This window comes from Felis catus, chromosome E1, assembly GCF_018350175.1.
Source record: "Felis catus isolate Fca126 chromosome E1, F.catus_Fca126_mat1.0, whole genome shotgun sequence".
NCBI lineage: Eukaryota > Metazoa > Chordata > Mammalia > Carnivora > Felidae > Felis > Felis catus.
In genome coordinates, this window is record NC_058381.1 from 48108983 (window position 1) to 48131009 (window position 22027).

At 40.4% G+C, this 22027-nt stretch overlaps 1 protein-coding gene across 8 annotated transcripts in view; it reads left to right on the top strand.

Annotated features, from left to right (window-relative positions):
- Window positions 1-22027, top strand: part of HELZ (helicase with zinc finger) — a 163101-nt gene that overhangs the window by 109387 nt on the left and 31687 nt on the right. For 7 of the 8 annotated variants that reach the window (XM_023244319.2, XM_023244321.2, XM_023244320.2 and 4 more), the window contains 7 exons: window positions 2553-2604; window positions 3344-3534; window positions 5853-6060; window positions 13200-13279; window positions 17562-18132; window positions 18535-18751; window positions 19867-20383. In XM_023244319.2, the coding sequence (XP_023100087.2) occupies window positions 2553-2604; window positions 3344-3534; window positions 5853-6060; window positions 13200-13279; window positions 17562-18132; window positions 18535-18751; window positions 19867-20383 (1836 nt within the window). Of the gene's footprint in view, window positions 1-2552; window positions 2605-3343; window positions 3535-5852; window positions 6061-13199; window positions 13280-17561; window positions 18133-18534; window positions 18752-19866; window positions 20384-20555; window positions 21255-22027 lie in introns of those variants that run through there. The other variant, XM_045044967.1, reaches the window with a different exon arrangement.

Below are 22027 nucleotides of genomic sequence, written 5' to 3' on the forward strand. Positions count from 1 at the left end.
TGGCTGACTGGCCTCCTCTCTGGAAGCTTGGGAGGAATCTGCTTTTGAGTTCATGCAGAATCCAGTTCCCTGTGGTTGCAGGATCGACGTCCTTGTTTCCTAGACTGCTGTCAGCGGGTAGCGTTCTTAGCTTCTGGAGGCTTCTCTTCCATTCTTGCACTTGACCTTTATGTCTCAGAACCACCAACAGTACAGTGAATCCTTCTCTCCCATGGAGTGTCTGACTTCCTCTTTTGCCACATCTGTTTGACTCCAGCTGGGGAAACTTTTCTGCTTTGAGGGCTCATGTGATTAGAGTGGGTCACCCCGATAATCCAGGATAACCTCTTTATTTTAAACACAACTTTGATTATATTTTGCAGAGACCCTTTTGCCACATAACATGACATAGTCACAGATTCCAGGGATCAGGGTGTGGACATCTCTCAGGGGCTGTTCTTCGTACCATAGTCTGACCACATCACTGTTTTCTCCTCATTCTGCACGATTGCCTCTGGTTGACGGCTCGTTCGAGGCTAAGAAATCTAAAGAGTTTGCTGCCCTCTTGGAACGATCTTATCTTCTGTCCGAGTCACTGGCTCTCCTTTCTTCCGTCAGTGTACGTGTCCCGGCCGCTCTGGTCACTTCTGATTACTTCTGCTTCTCATCTTCCCACCCACTTCTGGCGTCTCTGCCCTCTACCATTGTCACCGTTTCGCTCTTTCTTCTTGTGCCCTGCCTTCCTTACCACTTCTCTGTTCCTCGGAAGTTTGTTTTTTATAGCTAGTGCCAATCACTGGGAACATTCTCTTCTGGTTAATGGACCAACTGCGATTCATTTTTGGCTATTTTTTCTGACTTTTTAAGAGTTGGAGCTTCGTTGCCCTTGCCTGCTCACGGCTAACCTGACCACATGCCTTTGATGTTTAGCGCCGACCTGAGTGTGTGACCTTGCTGACAGGGACGTAAATGAAGCATCACTGTACTTTCGGTTTGGTCAAGAATAAATCTTTCTTTCTGCTGTAGATATCATCCCCTCCCCCCCTGTAATTTTCAGATATTATGTACAAACAACAGATTTGTGTGTGTCTAAGGGTAAGTTGTATAATGTGCTACTTGTATTGTATCATGGCTTTGTGTTACCATTTAGCCAATAGAAAGAGAGAGACATTTTTCGAAGTCCAGAAATTCAGAACCATTGTCTCTTAAAATATTGTTTCAGTGCTAAAGTCATCCCATTTAATGGTATATGAATCTGGCATTGTTTATTTAATAAATCTTCATTTGATGAACATTGAGGTTGTTAACATTTAACACATGTATAAACAATGCTGTGATGAACATCTGTGCCCAAGTCCATTATTACTTCATTTCGATTAATTCCTGGAAGTGTAATTATTGGGTTAAAGTGTATGTACATTTTTGATGCTTTTGATAGTATTGCCAAATTGCTTTCTAGAAAGTGCGTACGTTTTTCTTTTTTTTAGAGACAGGCTTTTTTAAACAAATATTTATTTATTTATTTATTTTGAGAGAAAGGGCACTAGTAGGGAAGGAGCTGAGAGAGATACAGAGAGAATCCCAAGCAGGCTCCGCACTGTCGGCACAGAGCAGACTCAGGGCTCTATTGCACAAACTGCAAGATCATGACCTGAGCCAAAGCCAAGAGTTGGATGCTTAACCGACGGAGTCACCCAGGCTTCCCAATTTGTACGTTTTCTGAAGCAGATTATGACAGTCAGTGTCTTTTCTTGTTCCTCCAGTAAATTTTACATGTTAAAGATGCCCAAAATAACATAAATCTCAAACCATATTTACATCCATATTATTGTTTTAAAGTCCTCGTCCTCAGGAACTGCACTTCCGTCAAGACTGATGTTTTTCCCTTGAAAAACAACTTTTCATTTTGTCATTTAATTAATAGAAAATGTGTAGAGAAGCTGCAAAGGAATAGAATTTAGGGTCCAGTCACATTGATTATGTATTTTTTTGATCATTTATTTATATTTTAAAATGTTTGTTTATTTTGAGAGAGAGTGTACACGTGAGAGTGTGACAGCGTGAGCAGGGGAGGAGCAGAGGGGGGAAGAGGGGAGGGAGAGGGAGAGGGAGAGAGGGAGAGGGAGGGAGGGAGGGAGGGGGAGAGAGAGAGAGAGAGAGAGAGAGAGAGAGAGAGAGAGAGAGAGAGAGAGAATCCCAAGCAGGCTCTGCACTGTTAGTGTAGAGCCCAGTGTGGGGCTCGATCCCATGAACTGTGAGACCATGACCTGAGCCAAAATCCAGAGTCAGATGCTTAACCGACTGAGCCACCCAGGCTCCCCTAAAAAATCACTTAAACAAAGAATTTTACATACTCTTAATTTGAGGCTGAGAAAAATGGAGGCCTAGCACCATGACTTAATATTTAAAAAGAAAGTTGGCTCAAAGCAGTCTAATGGTTATTAATTACACACTTGCAGTCTTTAAGTTGTAATTGTTGCTGAATATATTTAATTTGCATAGGATTAGGGAAGTAATATTTTCCTCATATTAAATGTATTTATAGTATTATACGTTTGTTTTTTTCTATAAAGGGGAAAAGCCTCCATCATACCCAGAATGATCATTTCCAGAATGATGGAATTGGTAAGTGGAAAATCAGCCCTGTGATAACTTGCTTTTAGGGTATAAGAGGTTTACTCTAAATTTCATCACTAGAAGATGGGGAGAGGGATACACACACACTTTGGAACTCACTTAACCTCTTTTATTCAGCACATCTGGTCTTGTGAATGCTTTGTTATGACATTTCTGAAAACAGATGGTTTTGTAGGTACCAAGGTTTATGTATTTATAAGTTATGAAGAAAAACCATTTAAGCATATGCCACAGAAGTTTTGGGAACATATTTATGTCCTACAAATATTGGATCATTGAAATGTCAAGATAAAGTTTACTTCAATGATTTAAAATGTTGCAGAATTATGCTTTTAAAATATTAATTGTTTAACCTTCATTTTGTCTGTGACTATCTTGCAAGCCAAAACTTTATTGTGAAAAAATATTGTGTATATTTTCCTAGTCTCAGAAGAATGTTTATTGAGTGTGTATGATTTTCTGTCTCGAAAGACACATCTTTACCTCCTTGGAAGACATTTAAAATTATACTAGTTTACAGAGAGAATACTTTGTATAACTCAAAATAATTTTAGGGAAGGTTGTAAGATGGTTGTGGTTTTTTAATGTGCTTTACTCTTCCACATTGATAATTCTTATCTCATGGCAAACCTGGGAAATGTGTTTTGCTGTTGGTGATTTAAATCATTTTTGTCCAGGGGAATGTGTACAGTTACTAAGTTGAGTCCTTTCTCTGTTTATTTTTCAGTTCAGCCCAATCCTTCTGTACTTATTGGCAATCCTATTAGAGCATATACTCCTCCACCCCCCCTTGGACCTCACCCAAATTTGGGGAAATCTCCAAGCCCTGTTCAAAGAATAGATCCTCACACTGGGACAAGTATTCTTTATGTACCTGCTGTCTATGGAGGGAATGTAGTTATGTCGGTGCCTTTACCTGTAAGTGGACATTTGAAATACCGTTTATTGAATAAGATAAAATAGGCTTCACTAAATTAGTAACTGTCCCAAGTAGTGTTGTTGTTGTTGTTTTACTTTTCAATGCCTGTACGCTTCTTTTAAAGCAGCTCTTTCCTTAACCTTCAAAATGTGAAATGACCAGAGAAATATGAATTGTTGTTTATTGTCAGTTGTTATGAAGAAATTTGTATATTGGATGTTTTGATTGAGAAGACTTTGTATTCCCTTAAAAATATTTTTGCTGGGGAAAACTGGCCTGAACATTAAACAGAGCTAGTAAATTGGTCTCTTGTTTTGTAAAGTGATACTTTTATTTTATCTGTTACTTTTTTATTCTTACATAATTCACTAACCCTTCCTAGGAAATACAGTTTTTTGGAGGAGGCAAAGAAGCTTGGATTAGTCTAGCTCTCTGGATCTGAATTTATCTGAGAAATTTCAATCCTTTCATAATCTTACTGGCACTTAAAATCATTATTAAATGTTTTCTGAGACTATAGATATTTAGAGGGTTTCCATCTTGTGTAAAACCCACTTTTGTTCCTTTAAGATTTTTTACTATTTTGGTAAAAAAAAAATTTTTTTTTTTACTAATATTTCCAAATTCGGAAATTTTATCCTAGAAAATATTTCTTGCATTTAAGGCAAATACTGTAATTTCAGGCAGAGGTGATTACTGCCAGGGGTTTTGGCACCTCCACACCCCAAGATGGAAAAATGCCCAGCTGTACACCTTGCTCAGCCATATTGCTCATGAGAGTTTACAGTTACAACAGCCAATAGCTGTTGGTAAGAAATATGTGATTCATGCCCACTCCCCAAAAGACTTTCAATTTTAGCTGACTTATTTCTTCCCAGACAGCCTGGCAACATCATACATCATTTTCTTTAAATAGGAAGTCCCTTAGGATTTATATTTCATTTTACTAGGTCAGAGAGGCTTTTATTATATAAGATTTTTAAGAGTCTGCATTTAACAGTTACACTATAATAAGATAATAGGGGCAGTAGCTCAGATGTCATAGTATTTATCCTTTTATGTCAGTATGCAGAGATTATGTATTTAGACATACCTAAAGAAATATTTTTTTTCTGTGGTTTAAGGGAAGAGTTGAATTAATCAAAAGAGTTAATTTAAACTAATGACCTATCTGAATTTTGCCTACAATCAATGAACATTAAGTGATTTGGTTATTCATGTAAATTTGGAGTGTGTGTATTTCTTTTTTTTTTTTTTTTTAACTTTTTTAATGTTTATTCTTGAGACGGAGACAGAGAGTTAGTGGGGGAGGGTCAGACACACACACACACACACACACACACACACACACACACACACACAGAATCTGAAGCAGGTTCCAGGCTCTGAGCTGTCAGCACAGAGCCTGATGTGGGGCTCAAAATCATGAACCATGAGATCATGACCCAAGCCGAAGTCAGACGCTTAACTGACTGAGCCACCCAGGCCCCTCCGCCACCCACCGTTTAAAAATTTTTTTTTTAATGTTTATTTATTCTTGAGAGAGAGAGACAAAGACAGAGCATGAGCGGGGAGGGTCAGAGAGAGAGGGACTTTAATGTTTATTTTTGAGTAAGAGAGAGAGAGAGAGAGAGAGAGAGAGAGAGAGAGAGAGAGAGAGAACGCATGAGCAGGGGAGGGGCAGAGACAGAGGGAGACACAGAATCGAAAGCAGGCTCCAGGCTCTGAACTGTCAGCACAGAGCCCGATGCGGGGCTCGAACCTACCAACTGTGAGGTCATGACCTGAGTCTAAGTCAGATGCTTAACCAGCTGAGACACCCAGGCACCCTGGAGTGTGTATATTTTATGTTGAGACTCCTTAGACTAAATTCTTTAATTTTTTCACTTGTTCTCTCATTTAGTCTATTAAACTATGTAACTATGCAGTTATAACTTTAAAGGGTAACTTTCTTGATAATCTATGACATATATACATTCATATTAAAGGGAAGTGATTTAGGATTATAAAATAAGTTGATGCGTCAAGGAATAATTACCAATTTTATGTCCTCAGTTTCTTCCTAACCTGAAAAATGACCAATTTTCCCTACACACTAAAGATTCAGGAAGCCAGTTTTTCTTTTGGAAGCCAATTCTTGACTAGTTCAGTTCTAGCAATAATTCTACCAGTTGTTATAACTAGCATTGACTTTGTAGTTACTGATTTTGATAAAATTGACATGTGTGTGTTTGCTTTTTCCTGTTCAGTAGCACTATAGCAGTTTGCATTTTAAAATGTATTTAATGCAGTTACTCCATTTCTTGTGATAACGTAGGTACCATGGACAGGGTACCAGGGCAGGTTCGCAGTCGATCCTCGGATCCTTACACACCAAGCAGCGATGGCCTACAACATGAACCTCTTACAGACACACGGACGGGGGTCTCCCCTACCGTATGGCCTTGGGCACCACCCACCCGTCAGCATAGGGCAGCCACAAAGCCAGCATCAGGAGAAGGATCAACATGAGCCAAGTCGAAATGGTGAGCTGCTTTGCCGTTATCAAGATCCTAAAATGTTGATACACCTGCTTGTATCTTTTAACAATATGATTGTTAAATTGTTCGTGGATTATAGACCCCTTTGAGAAAGAATCTGATGCAAAAACTATGGATCTTCTCTCCAGAAGACACAAGTATGTGCACAAATGAAAATGCATGGTATAATCAATATTACCAATTTTCTGACAGAACACCAAATTTTAATATTTAGAGTGTTTTTAAACGATAGTTATTTAAAATCGAGACAGAAAATCCTCTCCTGTTAAATATATTTATTGACCAAAATTATTTTTGTGGTACACTAAATGTAGATGCTAATGTGGCAATAGTTGACCTAAAGTAGTTACATCTTCTGTGAATCATAATCTCCTGTGTAATTGAAGGAAAAAGTTTGTTTGTTTATTTTATTTTTTATTATATATTTTAAAGATTCTTGGGTTTTATTTGTTTTGAGTGAGAGAGAGAGAGAGAGCATGCGTGTGCGCAAGCGGGACAGGAACAGAGAGGGAGGGAGAGGGAGAATTGCTAACAGCACAGAGCCGGATGAGGGGCTTCAACTCATGAGCCATGAAATCGTGACCAAAGTTGGACGCTTAACTGACTGAGCCACGTGCCCTTATTTATTTGTTTTTGAGAGAGTAAGAGTGAGAGAGTAAGTGAGTAAGCGAGCACGTGTGTGCAAGTGGGAGGGGTTGGGGGGGAGAGAGAGAGAAAGAGAGAGAGAGAGAGAGAGAGAGAGAGAGAGAGAGAGAGAGAGAGAGAATATTCCAAGTAGGCTCTGTGCTATTAGCACAGAGCTCGATTTGGGGCTCAAACCCACAAACCATGAGATCATGACCTGAACCAAAATCAAGAGTTGGACCCTTAACTGACTGAGCCACCCAGGCGCCCCACTCAGTCTGTTTTTTTCAAAAGAAAAAAAAAAAACTTTTTTTTTCTTTTTTTTTACATTTTTTTTACTTTTGAGAGAGTGTGAGCAGGGGAGGGGCAGAGAGAGAGGGAGACACAGAATCAGAAGCAGGCTCCAGGCTCTGAGCTGTCAGCCCGGAGCCCATCGCGGGGCTCGAACCCACGAACTGTGAGGTCATGACCTGAGCTAAAGCCAGATGCTCAACCGACTGAGCCATGAGGCGCCCCAGCACTCAGTCTGGTTTTTAAAGTCAGGTTTACTGAGGTATAATTTATATAACGTAAAATTTACTTTTAAAATGTACAGCTGACATATTTTGACAAATGAACAGAGTTGTTAACCACCACCAGAATCAAGACACAGGGTGTTTACGTAACTCAAAATATTCTCTCATAGTCCTTTGTAGTCTGTCTTCTCCAACCCCCAGCCCTGGGCAACCACCGATCTGCGTTTTGCCTCTGTACTCTTGTCTTTATACTTAGTACGTCATATAAATGGAATCAGAGTATATGGCTTCCTTGTGTCCAGCTTCATTCACTTAATGCTTTTGAGATTCATTTATGTGGTCTATGTCAGTAGTTTATGCCTTTTGACTGTTGATTAGTATTCTATTATATGGTTGCACTGCAGTGTTTGTATCTATCCATCAGTTGACGGGCACCTTAGTTATTTCTGGTTTTTGGCTCTTATGAGTAAAGCAGCTGTGAACATATGTTTTCATTTCTCTTGGGTGTATACCCAGGAGTAAGATTACTGAGTATGTTGTAAATACATAGCTAACTTTATAATAAATTGCCGTGCTGTTTTCCAAAGTGGCTAATGCGTTTTTCTCATCAGCTAGTAATGTATGAGATCTCTAGCTGTTGCACATTGTCATCAACACTTAGTATTGTTAGTCTTTTTACTTTTACCTTTGCTAGGAGGTATCTGATAGAATCTGATTGTGGTGTTAGTTTGCATGTTCCTAATGATTAATAATGTTGAATATCTTTTCATGGGGTCATTTGCCCTCTCTCTCTCTCTTCTCTCTCTCTCTCTCTCTCTCTCTCTCTCTCTCTCTCTCTCTCTCTCTCTGTCTCTCTTTTGTAATGTTTGTTTTTGAGAGAGAGAGAGAGAGAGAGAGAGGGATCACAGAATCTGAAGCAGACTCCAGACTTTGAGCTGTCAGCACAGAGCCCAACCTGGCACTTGAACTGTGAGATCATGACCTGAGTTAAGTCAGGTGCTTACGGTGCCCCTAGAAGTTTCTACTTTTGATAAAATTCAGTTTACCCTTTTTTTTTTTTCTTTTTTGAGCCATGTTTTTGGTGTTGGCGAAATTTTTGTCTGATCCAAGATCACAAGGATCTGTGTTTTTTTTTCCCCAGGAGTGTCGTGTTTTTAGCTCTCACATTAGGTCCTTTTTGAGTTAAGTTTTATATGTGTTATGAGGTAAGAATGTTTTTGTTTTCTTTTCGCTTATGTATGTTCATTTGTTTTAGCACTATTTCTTGAAAACACTGTCCTTCCTGAATTAAGCTAACTCGGTACCTTTGTTGAAAATCAGTTGACCACATACATGAAGTCTGTGTTCTGTTCTGTTGATGCACACGTTCATATGTGTGCCAAATGTGCTGTCTTGATTCCTGTAGCTTCATGAAAGTCTAGACGTCAGGTACTATGAGTACAAGGTTGTTTTTCTTTTTCAAAACTGTCTATTCCAAGTCCTTTGCATTTTCCACATGCATTTTACAAATCGGCTTGTCCGTTTCTACAAAAAATCCTGCTGGGATTTTGATTGGGATTGTGTTGAATCTACAGGCCGATGTGGGGAGGATTGACAACAATATTGAGTCTTCTGTTATATGAACAGGATATCTCTCTCAGTTTCTTTTTGTTTTAAGGACACACTTCAAAAAAATTGTTTTTAATGTTTGTTTAGTTTTTGAGAGAGAAAGAAAGAAATCCCAAGCAGGCTCCATGCTGTCAGCACAGAGCCCTGTGCGGGGCTTGAACCCATGAACTCTGAGATCATGACCTGAGCTGAAACCAAGAGTTGCAGGCTCAACTGACTGAACCACCCAGACACCCTATTTCTCAGTTTCTCTTACTTAGTTTTATGATTTTCCTCCTCAGTAGTGCATGCCACACATTCTGATGTATTTTTGTTTCATTTAGTTGAGTACACTTTTTTTTTTTTAAAGTTTATTTACTTATGTTTCTGTGAGAGAGAGAGAAAGAGAGCCAAGGAGGGGCAAAGAGAGGGAGAGAGAATCCTGAGCCGGCTTCATGCTGTCAGTGCAGAGCCCAGTGCAGGCCTCGAACCCACAAACTGTGATCATGATCTGAGCTGAAGCCAAGAGTCAAACACTTAACCGACTGGGCCACCTAGGCACCCCTTAAGTACACTTGCTAATTTCACTTGAAATTGGATCCATGGAATATTTAGAAAGGTGAGTTTTAGTTTCCAGTTATTGAGGATTTTCTAAGAATTTTTATGTTGTGGATTTCTACTTTGATTCCACTGTGGCAAGAAAACGTATTTTGTATGACTCAAACTCTTTTCTTTTGAACTTCCTGAGATTTGTTTTACAGTCCAGGATATGGTGTATCTTTGTGAATGTTCCATGTGCACTTGAGAAGAATGGAGTACTCTATCAATGTTACTTAGGTCAAGTTGATTGATAGAATTGTTCACGTGTACTATATTCTTGCCGATTTTCTGTCTTCTTTTAAAGAAATATGTATTGGGAGGAGAATATTGAAATCTCCAAGTACAATTGGTATTTGTCTATTTTTCCTTTAAATTTTGCTTGGTTAATTTTGAAGTTCTCTTGTTAGGAGTATAAACATTTAGGATTATGTGCTTTTGATTAATTAACTCTGCTGTCTTTTTTTGAATGACATTCTTTATCCCCGGTAATATAGTCTTTGCTCAGAGGTCTACTTTGTTAATATCTAATGTAACCACTTTAACTGTATTTTCACTAGTGGTAGCATGGTATATCTGTTTTGACCTTTTTCTTTCCTTTTTGATCTATTACTTTTAATCTTTTTGTGTCTTTATTTATTAAAAAAATTTTTTTTTAATGTTTGTTTATTTTTGAGGTGGGGGTAGGGAGAGGGGTAGATAGAGAGGGAGACACAGAATCCAAAGCAGGCTCCAGGCTCCAAGCTGTCAGCACAGAGCGCGATGCGGGGCATGAACTTTTGAACTGTGAGATCATGACCCAAGATGAAGTTGGATGCTTAACCAACTGAGCCACCCAGGTTCCTTGATTTGTGTCTTTATATTTAAAGTGCATTTCTTTCTAAATTTTTGTTTGTTTATTTGAGAGAAAGAGAGAGAGAAGGAGGGAGGGAGGAAGGGGGAGGGGTAGAGAGAGAGATGTAGACACAGCATCCAAAGCGGGCTCCAGGCCCTGAGCTGTCAGCACAGAGCCTGACGCAGGGCTCGAACCCATGAACCGTGAGATCACGACCTGAACTGAAGTCAGACACTCAACCGACTGAGCCACCCAGGCGACCCTAAAGCACATTTCCTTTAGATGGCATATGGTTGGCTCTTGATTTTTTTAAAAAGTTTATTTATTTTGATGGGGCGCCTGGGTGGCGCAGTCGGTTAAGCATCCGACTTCAGCCAGGTCACGATCTCGCGGTCCGGGAGTTCGAGCCCCGCGTCAGGCCCTGGGCTGATGGCTCAGAGCCTGGAGCCTGGTTCCGATTCTGTGTCTCCCTCTCTCTCTGCCCCTCCCCCGTTCATGCGCTGTCTCTCTCTGTCCCAAAAATAAATAATCGTTGAAAAAAAAAATTAAAAAAAAAAAAAAGTTTATTTATTTTGAGAGAGCCAGCGGGGGGCGTGGGAGGCAGAGAGAGAGAGGGAGAGAGGGAGAGAATATATCCTAAGCAGGCTCTGTGCTGCCAGCACGGAGCTCGACGTGGGGCTCGATCCCACAAACTGTGAGATCATGACCTGAGCCAAAATCAAGAGTTGGATGGAAATCAAGAGTCAAATGAGCCACCCAGGCACCCCTTGATGTTTTTTTTAATCCAGTGTGACAATCTCTGCCTTTTCATTGAGGTGTTTAGAGCATTTATAATTAATTATATAAATTAGGCTTGATTTTATCATCTTGCTATCTATTTCGAATTTGTCCAATCTTCTTTTGTTTCCCCTTGCCTTTTTTTCCTGTCTTCTTTTGGATTCGTTGAATATTTTTTATGATTCCAGTTTATCTCCTTTTTTGATTATTAGCTATAACTCTTTATTATTTTAGTGTTTGCTTTAGAGTTTATAGTATATATCTTTATCACAGACTCCTTTCCAATTTATATTTTACCATTTCATGTACAAAGAACCTTACAGTATTTCAATTTATCCTCTTCTGGCCTTTATGATATTATTGCCATACATATTACTTTTACATATAAGGCCAAACATTGTTATTATTTACACAACCAAATAATTTTTTAAAGAGGTTTAGGGGCATCTGGATGGCTCTGTCAGTTAAGCGTCTGACACTCGATTTCCGTTCAGGTCATGATCTCATGGTTTTGTGAGTTTGAGCCTTGTATGGGCTCGTCACTGACTTCGTGGAACCTGCTTGTGATTCTCCCTCTTTTTCTGCGCCTCCCCTGCTCGCACTCTGTCTCTTTCAAAATAAATAAATAAAAGAGTTTTAAATAATAAGAAAAATAATTTTTTGATCTATCCATGTAGGTAGCATTTCTGGTAGTCTTTATTTCTTTCTGTATATTCATGTTTCCATCTGATACAATTTTCCTTCTGCCTGAAGAAGTTCTAACATTCCTCATAGTGTAGATCTACTGGTGATGAATTATTTCAGCATCTGTATGCCTGAATATATTTTTGTTTCACTTTCATTTTTGAAAGAAGATATTTTTGCAAGGTATAGAATTCAAGGTTGACAATTTTTATCTTTAAGCATTTTAATGATGTTACTCTCCTGTTTTCTTGCTTGCATTATTTCTAGTGAGAAATCTGATGTCATCCTGTCTTTGTTTTTTCTATATGTAATGTGCCTCCCCCCCCCCCCCCCCCCCGACTGCTTTTATGAGTTTCTTTTTTGCTGGTTTTAGTAGATTGATTATGCTGTTCCTTGGTGTAGTTGTCTTCATGCCTCTGGTGTTTGAAGTTTGTTGAGCTTCTTGGATCTCTGTGGTTTTATAGTTTTCATCAAGTTTGGAAACTTTTGACCTTTATTTCTTAAGATATTTTTATGTCTTGCCTCTCCTCTCTTCAGGAATTCCAACAACCCAAATATTAGGCTGATTTAATTTTTCCCACAGTTGATGGATGCACTTCCTTTTTTAAATTCTTTTGTTCTTTTTGCATTTCATTTTGTGTAATTTCTATTGCTATGCCTCCAATTCATTAAGTTTTCATACTGCAGTGTCTAATCTGTTAGTTCTACCTAGTGTATTTTTCATCCTCAGACATTGTAGTTTTCATTTCTTGAAGTTTAGTAGTAAGGCTATTTTGGCATGAGAATTCATTTTACAGAGAGAGTTCCAGTGGCTTTCCTAAAAGAGTGTTTTCAAACAAGAACCCAAATCAAGGATTTTTTTCAAGGAATTTAAAATATCCAGCAGTTAATTCTTATAGATTAAAATCCTTTCACATGTGTGAAATAGCATCTTTTAATTCTGTTATAATTGTGATTTTTAAAAACACTTTAATTTTGTTTCCTTTGCTATTCCTCATTCACTTACATTTAGTTTGCTCTCTGTTACTTTTAAGGAGTATAAGTACACCCCTTTCAAAATATCTTTATTCAGTTTAGATTTCTTTATTAATTTGGATTGATATATTATTTGCATTTTTGCTTAATTATATTTGTAAATGGCCAAAACATTGAGCCTTTATAAGTAGTAAGAATTTAAGTACCTTTTCTGTGACTGGTTTAGGAAAAACGAGGCTACAAATTCCTGGAGAATGGGCAATTATCTTTGAAATTATTTCATGTTTTAAGGTTATTCCTTTATTAATCTTTTTTATTGATAATGAGGTTTGCTTTAATTATAAATTTTCTTTCTTGCAGGGAAACTACAACCCTCAAACTTTATTAAAAACAAAACCCCAGCAGTAATATAAATTGATACAATAGATGAAAAATGTTCAAATTATTCTGCTCTGTCTAATAATGGTTAGTCATTGGAAATGTAACATCCATTGGAGACAATTTATAAGAATTAAAAAATATTTTCTTAGGTAAAAGTGATACAAATAATCCTGGACCTGAAATTAGTAAGATTCGAACACCAGAGAAAAAGCCTATGGAATCCAAACAGGTATGCTGCTTACATGTAGTGAATGCATTATCCTAATGGATTTTAGTCTGATTGATCACCTTGGAATGATGATGTTTTAAAGAAAATTTTCTCTTTTTATGTATATCTTTTATGCTGATTGTTTCATGGGGACCTGTTGGGTCGTGTTATCCCCTTCACCTTTTCTTTGGCTATTGTTTGCTTTATCCATATACTTTTCTCAAATTGTTGGTCAGTGATAGACTTGAATTTAGAATCTTTGTATGATAAAGTAGTAAGTGAGACACATATATAGACGTGTCATTGAAAATCATCTCAGAATGGAAAGAACTGTTCTCGTGAATAGGGAAGACTTAACTTCCTTATGTCGCTCACCTTGTTCTCTCATCACATCTACTGTGTAAGTCCTTAACTTTTTTTTAAGATCGAAGTGTAGTTGACACACAATGTTACATTAATTTCAGGTATACAACATAGTGATTCAATGAGTCTGTCTGTTCTATGCTTATCACAGTGCGGTTACTATCTTCCACCGTACTAGGCTATTACAATACCATTGACTGTATTCTCTGTGCTGTGCCTTTTATCCCCATGATTTATTCATTTCGTAACTAATGCTGAACTCTTAACTCACCCGTTCTTCTCCTTTATTTGCTTCTGTGGTTGTGGACCAGTTAGGGAAAATCAAATCATTGGTTGAATTAGTGCCAGTGGAAATTAATATTTTCTAATCTCAGGGAACCCAGGGGGCTCCTCTGCCTTTCGTTACATGTACCTGGCTCCCTTTGCCCGATTTCTCAGCAGCTCTTCTCGTGCCTGATACCTTCCACCTACAGTTATCCTTATGCTCAGGAGATGACCTTGCTTTAGAGTTGCCACATCAGGATTTCACCCTGTTAACTTAAGACCTTAGACTTGCCCCTTTCTCCTTTAACAACCCTGTTTTCTTATTACCACATAAGAGTCTGGCAGAAGAGAAGGAGTTTCCTTTGAGACTACTTTCTCCTCTTCTGGTCACCTCATAGGCCTAGTCCGTTCTCCTCAGTCATCTTTAAATTCTTTAAATTCTTTCCAGCTGCTAGTTCTTCCTTCTCAGCCAGTAAATAAATTGACCAATCGACCGTTTTTTTTTTTAAAGACATTTTCTTTTTAACCCTCGTCTCCTTTATAGTTTCCCCAAGTTCACCTTTCCACCTCATCTCTTATTTGGCCCCGAACCAATGCAGCCTCGTATTCGACTTTGACATTCACTGAAAACCGTCGCACTTCAAGTGAGCAGATTTTACGAGCACACTTCAGTTGTAGTCCGACTTGTCTTTTCTCTGGTATTTGGCTCTATTTTCTACTTCATTTTTCTTGACCATCTTGTTCTTCTGGTTTCTTTGCCCCACATTCCTACTTTTCACAACCCCGTCTAACGTGACCTGCCTCTTTTATGAGTTCGTGCCCCCCCCCCTTCCCATCTGTCCCTCGTCCTAATGTTGGGGTTTCCCAGGGTTCTGTCACTGTCCTACACCTCTCAGCATCCTGTGATTTCTTAGTACAAACTAGGTCAGTTCCATCGTTTTCAATCTCTGCTGCATGATAATGACTTCCAAATCTGTATTCCCAACCTCAGCTTGCTTTAAGCAACTGTTCTCCGTACTCAGTGACTTATGTTCCATAAGCAGCTCTGACTCACGGTTTCTACAACTGAAAGGACTTACTACCAACTGGAGGAGTGCAAATGAGGCCGCCAGTGGAACTTCCTGATTGAGTCTGGAGGGAGCTGCAGTGCAAACAGGAGTTCTGTGTGTTTGGAAAGGGGTGCGAGAGGGAACAAATGGCACGCTACGATGCCGTGGCAGCCCGTGCAGTCACAGGCAGCACAGGACAAAACGTCCGCAAGAGCCTTGGGTGCTATGGGAGCAACCGAAGCTGAGAGAGTGAAGCCTCTCTCGAGTTGTTTTTAAATTTCTCTTTTGTTCTTTCCCTGTCCAGGAACTAGGCAACCTAATAGACACGTTTCATTTCTTTCCACTCTGATGCTTTGTCCTGGGGCCTCGCGGAAAACCATTTCCTGGCTGTCCTTGATTCAGTGCCTCAGTATGAAGAGGAGAGTGACGTGGGATGATCACATTCTGATAATAGTATTCTCCGGCTCCCTCTATCCTGCTTAGCCCACTGTAGTGTCAAAGAGTAGCACTGTATTGATTAGGCTCCTATGACTGGCCTAGCTTCCTTTCCATGTCAAAGTCAGAAGTGAAGGAGGCAGCTTATCCACAAACAACCTTGACACCTAATCACGGCCTCCCTCATGCGATCTGTGTGTGAATATCAAGTCTTATGGAAAAAAGTATATCCCAGCTGAATGTGACATCAGTCTCAGAAAGATGAAGATTCATGGGGGACCATGTTTGTTTATAAAGAGCCTTTATCAGGTTCTGAAACTTTTATTTTGCAGATAAAGTCGAATGATTTAGACAGTTAATGACAACTCTTTATTGAAGACCGCCCATATTTGTAATGCCGTTTTGGGTAACAGGTTCTGGGACATTTGAAGAGCAGGCATTGCAGCTGCTGGGAGACTGGGATGGAGGTGTCATTCTTCTCATTCATTTTATAGATGATTTATAAACGCCCAGTAATCTTAGGGACATTACTGGCCAAATTCAAGTGGCAATCCATTTAAACTGGTGATTAGAGGTGAAAAGGTACTTGAGGCCCGATTGGTACATTGCAAACAAACATTGTCGCAACAGCTTGGTCGCCAGGAGTCCCACGGCTTCATTTCAGGAAGAGGCTGTTTGTTCTGGGTTCTCAAGAGTGGTCGGTTCTGTGTTTAGCTTGAGAGCCTTTGGTGAGGCGAGTACTTTGCAGTACTCCGTGACTATTTCCACATTGAAACTTAACAGGAGATTGATGTACCGAAGCAGCTTATTGAGTGTTTTGACAGAGAGGGGAAAGAAAGATAGCTTCTTTCCACGTTGTCTTTCATTTTTCACATTGTCACCATTTGTGATCAAACATAGGTTGCAGAAGGATGCCAGCACTCCATAGCTTACAAACCTTCGGTAGCTTACCACAGTTTACAGGATTAAAAATGTTTATACTCAGTATTGAATCATCCTGGGTCTTGTATAATTGGGCTCTCGCAGTGTTATCTGATGTCAAGAAGGGGAAAACGAACATATAAACAAGTGATGTTGTAGCTGTATGTACACAGAACTTCTCCTGCTCCTCAAATCTGCCTTACTCTTTCTCCTCTCCCCGCCTGTCCCTCCTTGGTTAGGCTGTTACGTTTACTTAGAATGTCCTTCCCTCACTGGAAAATTCCAGATCTTTGTGCCAGACTCAATTCAAATGTCCTAGCCTCTGTGAAGCCACCTTTAATTTTGTCAGGCACTAGGACCTTCTATCACATCCTTTTACAGCACCTAATTTTATGTTTCCTTGTTTGTGTCTTCTGCTGGACTTGAAGCCTCCTCTAAGCAGACCTTTTATGCAAAAGGTCAGAGGTCACATGGTAAATCTTCAGGCTTAATGGGCCATATGGTTTGTGTTGGAGTCTCTCAACTCTGCCACTGTGGTCAGAAAGCAGCCGTGGACAATACGTAAACGAATGAGGGTGGCTGTGTTCCAGGAAAACTATTTGTCAAAGTTTGGTGGGCTGGAAATGGCCTGGGAACCGTAGTTTGCCAGCCCTTGCTGTAAGCTCTTGAGGGTGCAGACTCGGTCTTCTCACTGTCCTTTAATCTCCGGCACTACCCCTGGTAGGTTCTCAGTAAATGTTTGTTGAGAGAAGAAATACCAATACCTAATGGCAAAAATTGACAACGAAACTGGTTATACAAAGGTGATAAAGTATTTATTTGTCCACTTCAAAGTTGTTTAAATTGAGACAAGTATTTTTAAATTAATATCGATATGTTTGAAGAAAGAGATGTATAAAAAACAATAAAATTGGTAGGAAAGGACACATTATAATGATTTATATCAGAAGGAAATAAATGGTTGTCTTTCTGAGGAAGAAAGTGTGAAATTAAAAATCATGCTTTTAAAGGAACTAAAGTGGATGTGTTAATAAAATGGCAATATGTCTTCTTATGACTCAAATATAGTACGGGTTTTTCTATTTCATCTTTCCTGGTCTAAAAAATGTTTATTCCCTCATTTGATTGTCAGAAAGTGATTGGGCACGTAGCATTGGCTGTTACTGATAAGAATGTATCATATCCTTCAGATGTGCTAGGGGTGGGAAAAGGTGGAGAGCCACAGGACCCAGATCGTCCGCAGTTAAGAAAGACTTCTTATTTTTTTCTAGATTGATTTGGAATCAAATCCACAGAACAGAAGTCCTGAGTCGCGTCCTGGTGTTGTTTATCCCAATACCAAATTTCATCGCAAAGATAATCTCAACCCGAGGCATATAAATCTTCCTCTCCCTGCTCCCCACGCACAGTATGCAATCCCCAATCGTCATTTTCATCCCCTTCCCCAGCTACCAAGACCACCATTTCCAATTCCGCAGCAGCACGCCTTGTTAAATCAGCAGCAGAATAATTTGCCTGAACAACCAAATCAGTTGCCGCCCCAACCAAACCAGGTAGTCCCGCCACAGAATCCGTTGAATCAGCTGACTCAGCAGCCACCTCCTCAACTTTCCCCTGCCTATCAGGCAGGGCCCAACAGCGCTTTCTTTAATAGTGCGGTCTCTCACCGGCCCCAGTCCCCTCCTGCAGAGGCTGTGATTCCTGAGCAGCAGCCCCCTCCCATGCTGCAGGAAGGCCACAGCCCTCTCCGGGCCATCGCACAGCCCGGCCCCCTCCTTCCTTCCCATCTGAATAACTTCACTGATGAGACTCCCCCGGGATTGCCAATCGGGGAGGCTTTAGGTAAGTTCTCCTGTCACTGCTGGGTGTGACAAATTCAGAGATTATTTCCTTAAATCGACATGTCCTGTGCAGCGTTCTTTTGGGTCAGGATCGATTCATTTCTTCAAGTGATGGCAGCAGACATCAGTCACTTAGTGTAACAGTCAGAATCTTGTTCCAAATGCTCTGTAATGTTAAGCGTCCCGTTGGTGCCACTTTACATGATGACGTAGGAACAGTCATCAGCACCGTTACCGTAACTTTAGTTACTGGCAAATTTAGAAGACATTTGCCTTCTCCAAACCCCAAAGCGTAGGCATTTCTTTGTTTTTGTGAAGAAAATCTGGTTGCAGAGATTCTTGGAAGAGTTAACTTGAAACCCCAGATGCGTGAAAACTGAATCTTCTCCCAAATATTTTGCAGATCGTATGCATGGGAGTGTAGCTCTGGAAACACTGAGGCAGCAGCAGGTGCGGCTCCAGCAGTGGAATGAGCATCACGCCTATCTGAGTCAGGGCAGTATTCCGTACCCTCACCACCATCCTCATCCTCACCTCCAGCATCTTCCTCAGCCGCCAGTGAGAGCAGACTGGAAGCTCCCCAGCAGCGCGGAGGACGAAGCGGAAACCGCAGACTCCAGGTATCCCTGCGGAATACGAATAGCCTCGCACCGGGACCGCTCCCCTTCCCCCACGCAGCCTTCTCTCTTGGATACCGCCCTTTTAGCCTCAAGTTGCGGTGTTGTCCCAAAGAAATTGGATACTGGCCTTCTAGGCACGTGCTTCACGGTGCTAGGATTGACTCTACAATCTAGAGAATCCATTTAGAAGTAACTTTAGAAGATGCTAGAGAGAATCCATTTAGAAGTGCACGTCTGGGTGGGGACTGTGTTGGGGATTGAAAATTAATGTGGCCCCATGCTTTGTGGCTCTCCTGAAAAAGAAATGTACCATCACTGTGAGCACCTTTTCGTACTCAGTAGTAATGCAAGAAATGAATGAATACAGAAGTAAATTAGGTGGAAAGTTAAAGTTTATAAATTTATCATCAGTTTATTTTCCTAGCCGCACAGAATTCTATCTGCTTTGAACTACGGACCTTGATGCAGGTTCAGTCCTCCTTCTAAACTTGTTTTTATGGCCAGTGTCATGTGGATGCAACAAAGTGTTTCCTAATCCCTCTGAATAAAAGGTCCACCATTATGGTGACCTTTTTAAAAAAAAAAAAAATTTTTTTTTTTTTTTTTAATGTTTATCTACTTTTTGAGAGAGAGATTGACAGAGTGTGAGCAGGGGAGGGGCAGAGAGAGAGAGAGGAAGACACAGAATCTGAAGCAGGCTCCAGGCTCCGAGCTGTCAGCATGGAGCCTGATGCAGGGCTCGAACCCACGAACCGTGAGATCACGACCTGAGCTGAAGTCAGACACTTAACCGACTGAGCCACCAGGCCCCCCCCCCCCGGGGGGGGAGGTGACCTTTTATAACTGCCAGTTATCGAAGACACGTAGAGACAGGACAGTTGGTTTTAATGCCAAGGGAAAAGAAAGAAATCAGATACTTGGGGCATATTTAGTGTCTTCGATTCCACATCTGTTGAGTGTTAATGCTCACCTTTGAGATGAATTACCGTGAGTTCTAATGAAGTATTCTCATTTTTGTCTGTAAAAATTAACCCATGTAGTTGACTAAGCTCTCCTCGATGTGATGGAACTTTTCCTTTGTTTTCTTGTCCTCGTATTTCATCGTCTTTATGTAGGTTTCAAGACTTAATCAGAGAACTGTCTAATCGTGATCAAAGTGAAACACGGGAACTGGCTGAAATGCCACCACCTCAATCAAGACTTTTGCAATATAGACAAGTTCAGAGCAGGAGCCCGCCAGCAGCCCCGCCTCCCCCGTCCAGCACGGACCACAGTGGCCACTTTTCTAACTTTAATGACAGTAGCAGAGACATCGAAGTAGCCAACAACCCAGCATTTCCGCAGCGCCTGCCGCCCCAGCTCTTCAGCTCACCGTTCTCATTGCCATCCGAACACCTTGCCCCTCCTCCCTTGAAATACCTGGCGCCTGACGGAGCGTGGACTTTTGCTAACTTACAACAGAGTCACCTAATGGGGCCGGGTTTTCCCTACGGCCTACCTCCCTTGCCTCACAGACCACCGCAGAACCCTTTTGTACAAATACAGAATCATCAACACGCTATTGGTCAAGAGCCATTTCACCCACTGTCATCTCGAACAGTATCTTCTTCTTCGCTCCCTAGCTTAGAAGAGGTAAATGTCTTTCTTTTCCTTTTTTTGCTTTTGGGATTAAAGTTTTGTGGAAAATGCTAGTATTTATTGATTTGATGAGAGCGGTGGACAGATCTTCGTGAATTTAGTAGTCATTAAAGATAATCTTTTCCTGGAATGTACTTTTAATTTCCCCTCTTATGTGCTATTTCAGGCTTTGTAGAATGTCCGTTATTGTTGAAACATGCCCTTAGAGTCTGTTACTGCTGTTTCGGAACATTTCACACCCGACTGACCTGAGGAGGCCCTTCCTTCAAGCAGCTTTGTTCTGTCTAATCTGGGGAAATGGTTTCCAGTGATTCATCTTTTCACTTACGTTACGTGTGTCAGTTATGAATTTGTTAATTAAGCTTTCCATAGATGATGGCTTTTGCAGCCAGCGGTGAATTCCTAGCGCTGTGCCGTCTCTTGTCACCCTTCCTGGTGCTTTCGTGGGTGGGGGCGGTTGACCCGTGGCAGTACTCGTTCCCGGGTGTCACTGGGCTGTGCGTGTAGTACAGGATTGACTCTGCAGTGCTGAACATTTTATGGCAAACTGGGCTTTTGTCTTAAGATACTTAGGTATCTCCAAAAAGAATCTCTGCGGACCTTCACTGATACGAAAATCTTAGTAATTCCGGGTTATGAAACTTACAAAATGGTACCATTGGTGTAGACTATAAAAACGTTGTCTAGCTGTTCTCTTTAAGCTTGTGGGAATTAAAGGTAAGAATTTACAAAGCTGGTTGTGGTCATTATCAATCACAGATGTCTTTTTATTAAAACAGGGTAAACATTTCCTATTTTAATATCTGAAAACATATTTTTTTGACAATAGCTTCATTTTGGCAGTTCCTCAGTGATTTTCTTTTAATTTTTTTGAGAGACAGAGACAGAGACAGAGCGGGAGCAGGGGAGGGGCAGAGAGAGAGGGAGATACAGAATCCGAAGCAGGCTGCAGGCTCCGAGCTGTCGGCACAGAGCCTGACGCGGGGCTCAAACTCAGGAACCGTGAGATCATGACCTGAGCCGAAGTCGGACGCTCAACCGACTGAGCCACCCAGGCACCCCATCCTTGGTGACTTCTAAGGGCTTTGAAATTAATTCAGATGTTTTGCCAATTTTCTGCTGTGTATGCTGATTATAAAGTCCAGTTTCATAGGCATGGTTCTATATCTAATTTGTAGAGTTTTGGATGTAATTTGTTCAGATCATTCCAGTATACATTGATTGGCTAGTGTCATATAATTATTGTGATGAAAACAACTTAATTGCTATCGCAGGTTCCTAATATAAATTATAAGCATAGGATGAATTGGTATCTGTATATATGTATTGTGAGGATCTAGAAATTTGGAACCATACCTTTAAAGAATTGACACATATCTGACATTATTTCAAAATGTAATGGAAAGGCTTAACAACTGTGCAGTAATGTCATTTTCAGTTATGTGATGTTTTATGTACTTATGTATGTATTTCTCTCTTTTTTTTTTTAAGTTTATTTTGGAAGAGAGAGAGAGTGGAGAAGGGTCAGAAAGAGAGGGAGGGAGAGAATCCCAAGCAGGCTCCGTGCTGTCAGCACAGAGCTGGATGTGGGGCTCAAACTCAACGAGCCCTGAGATATGACCTGAGCTGAAGTCGGAT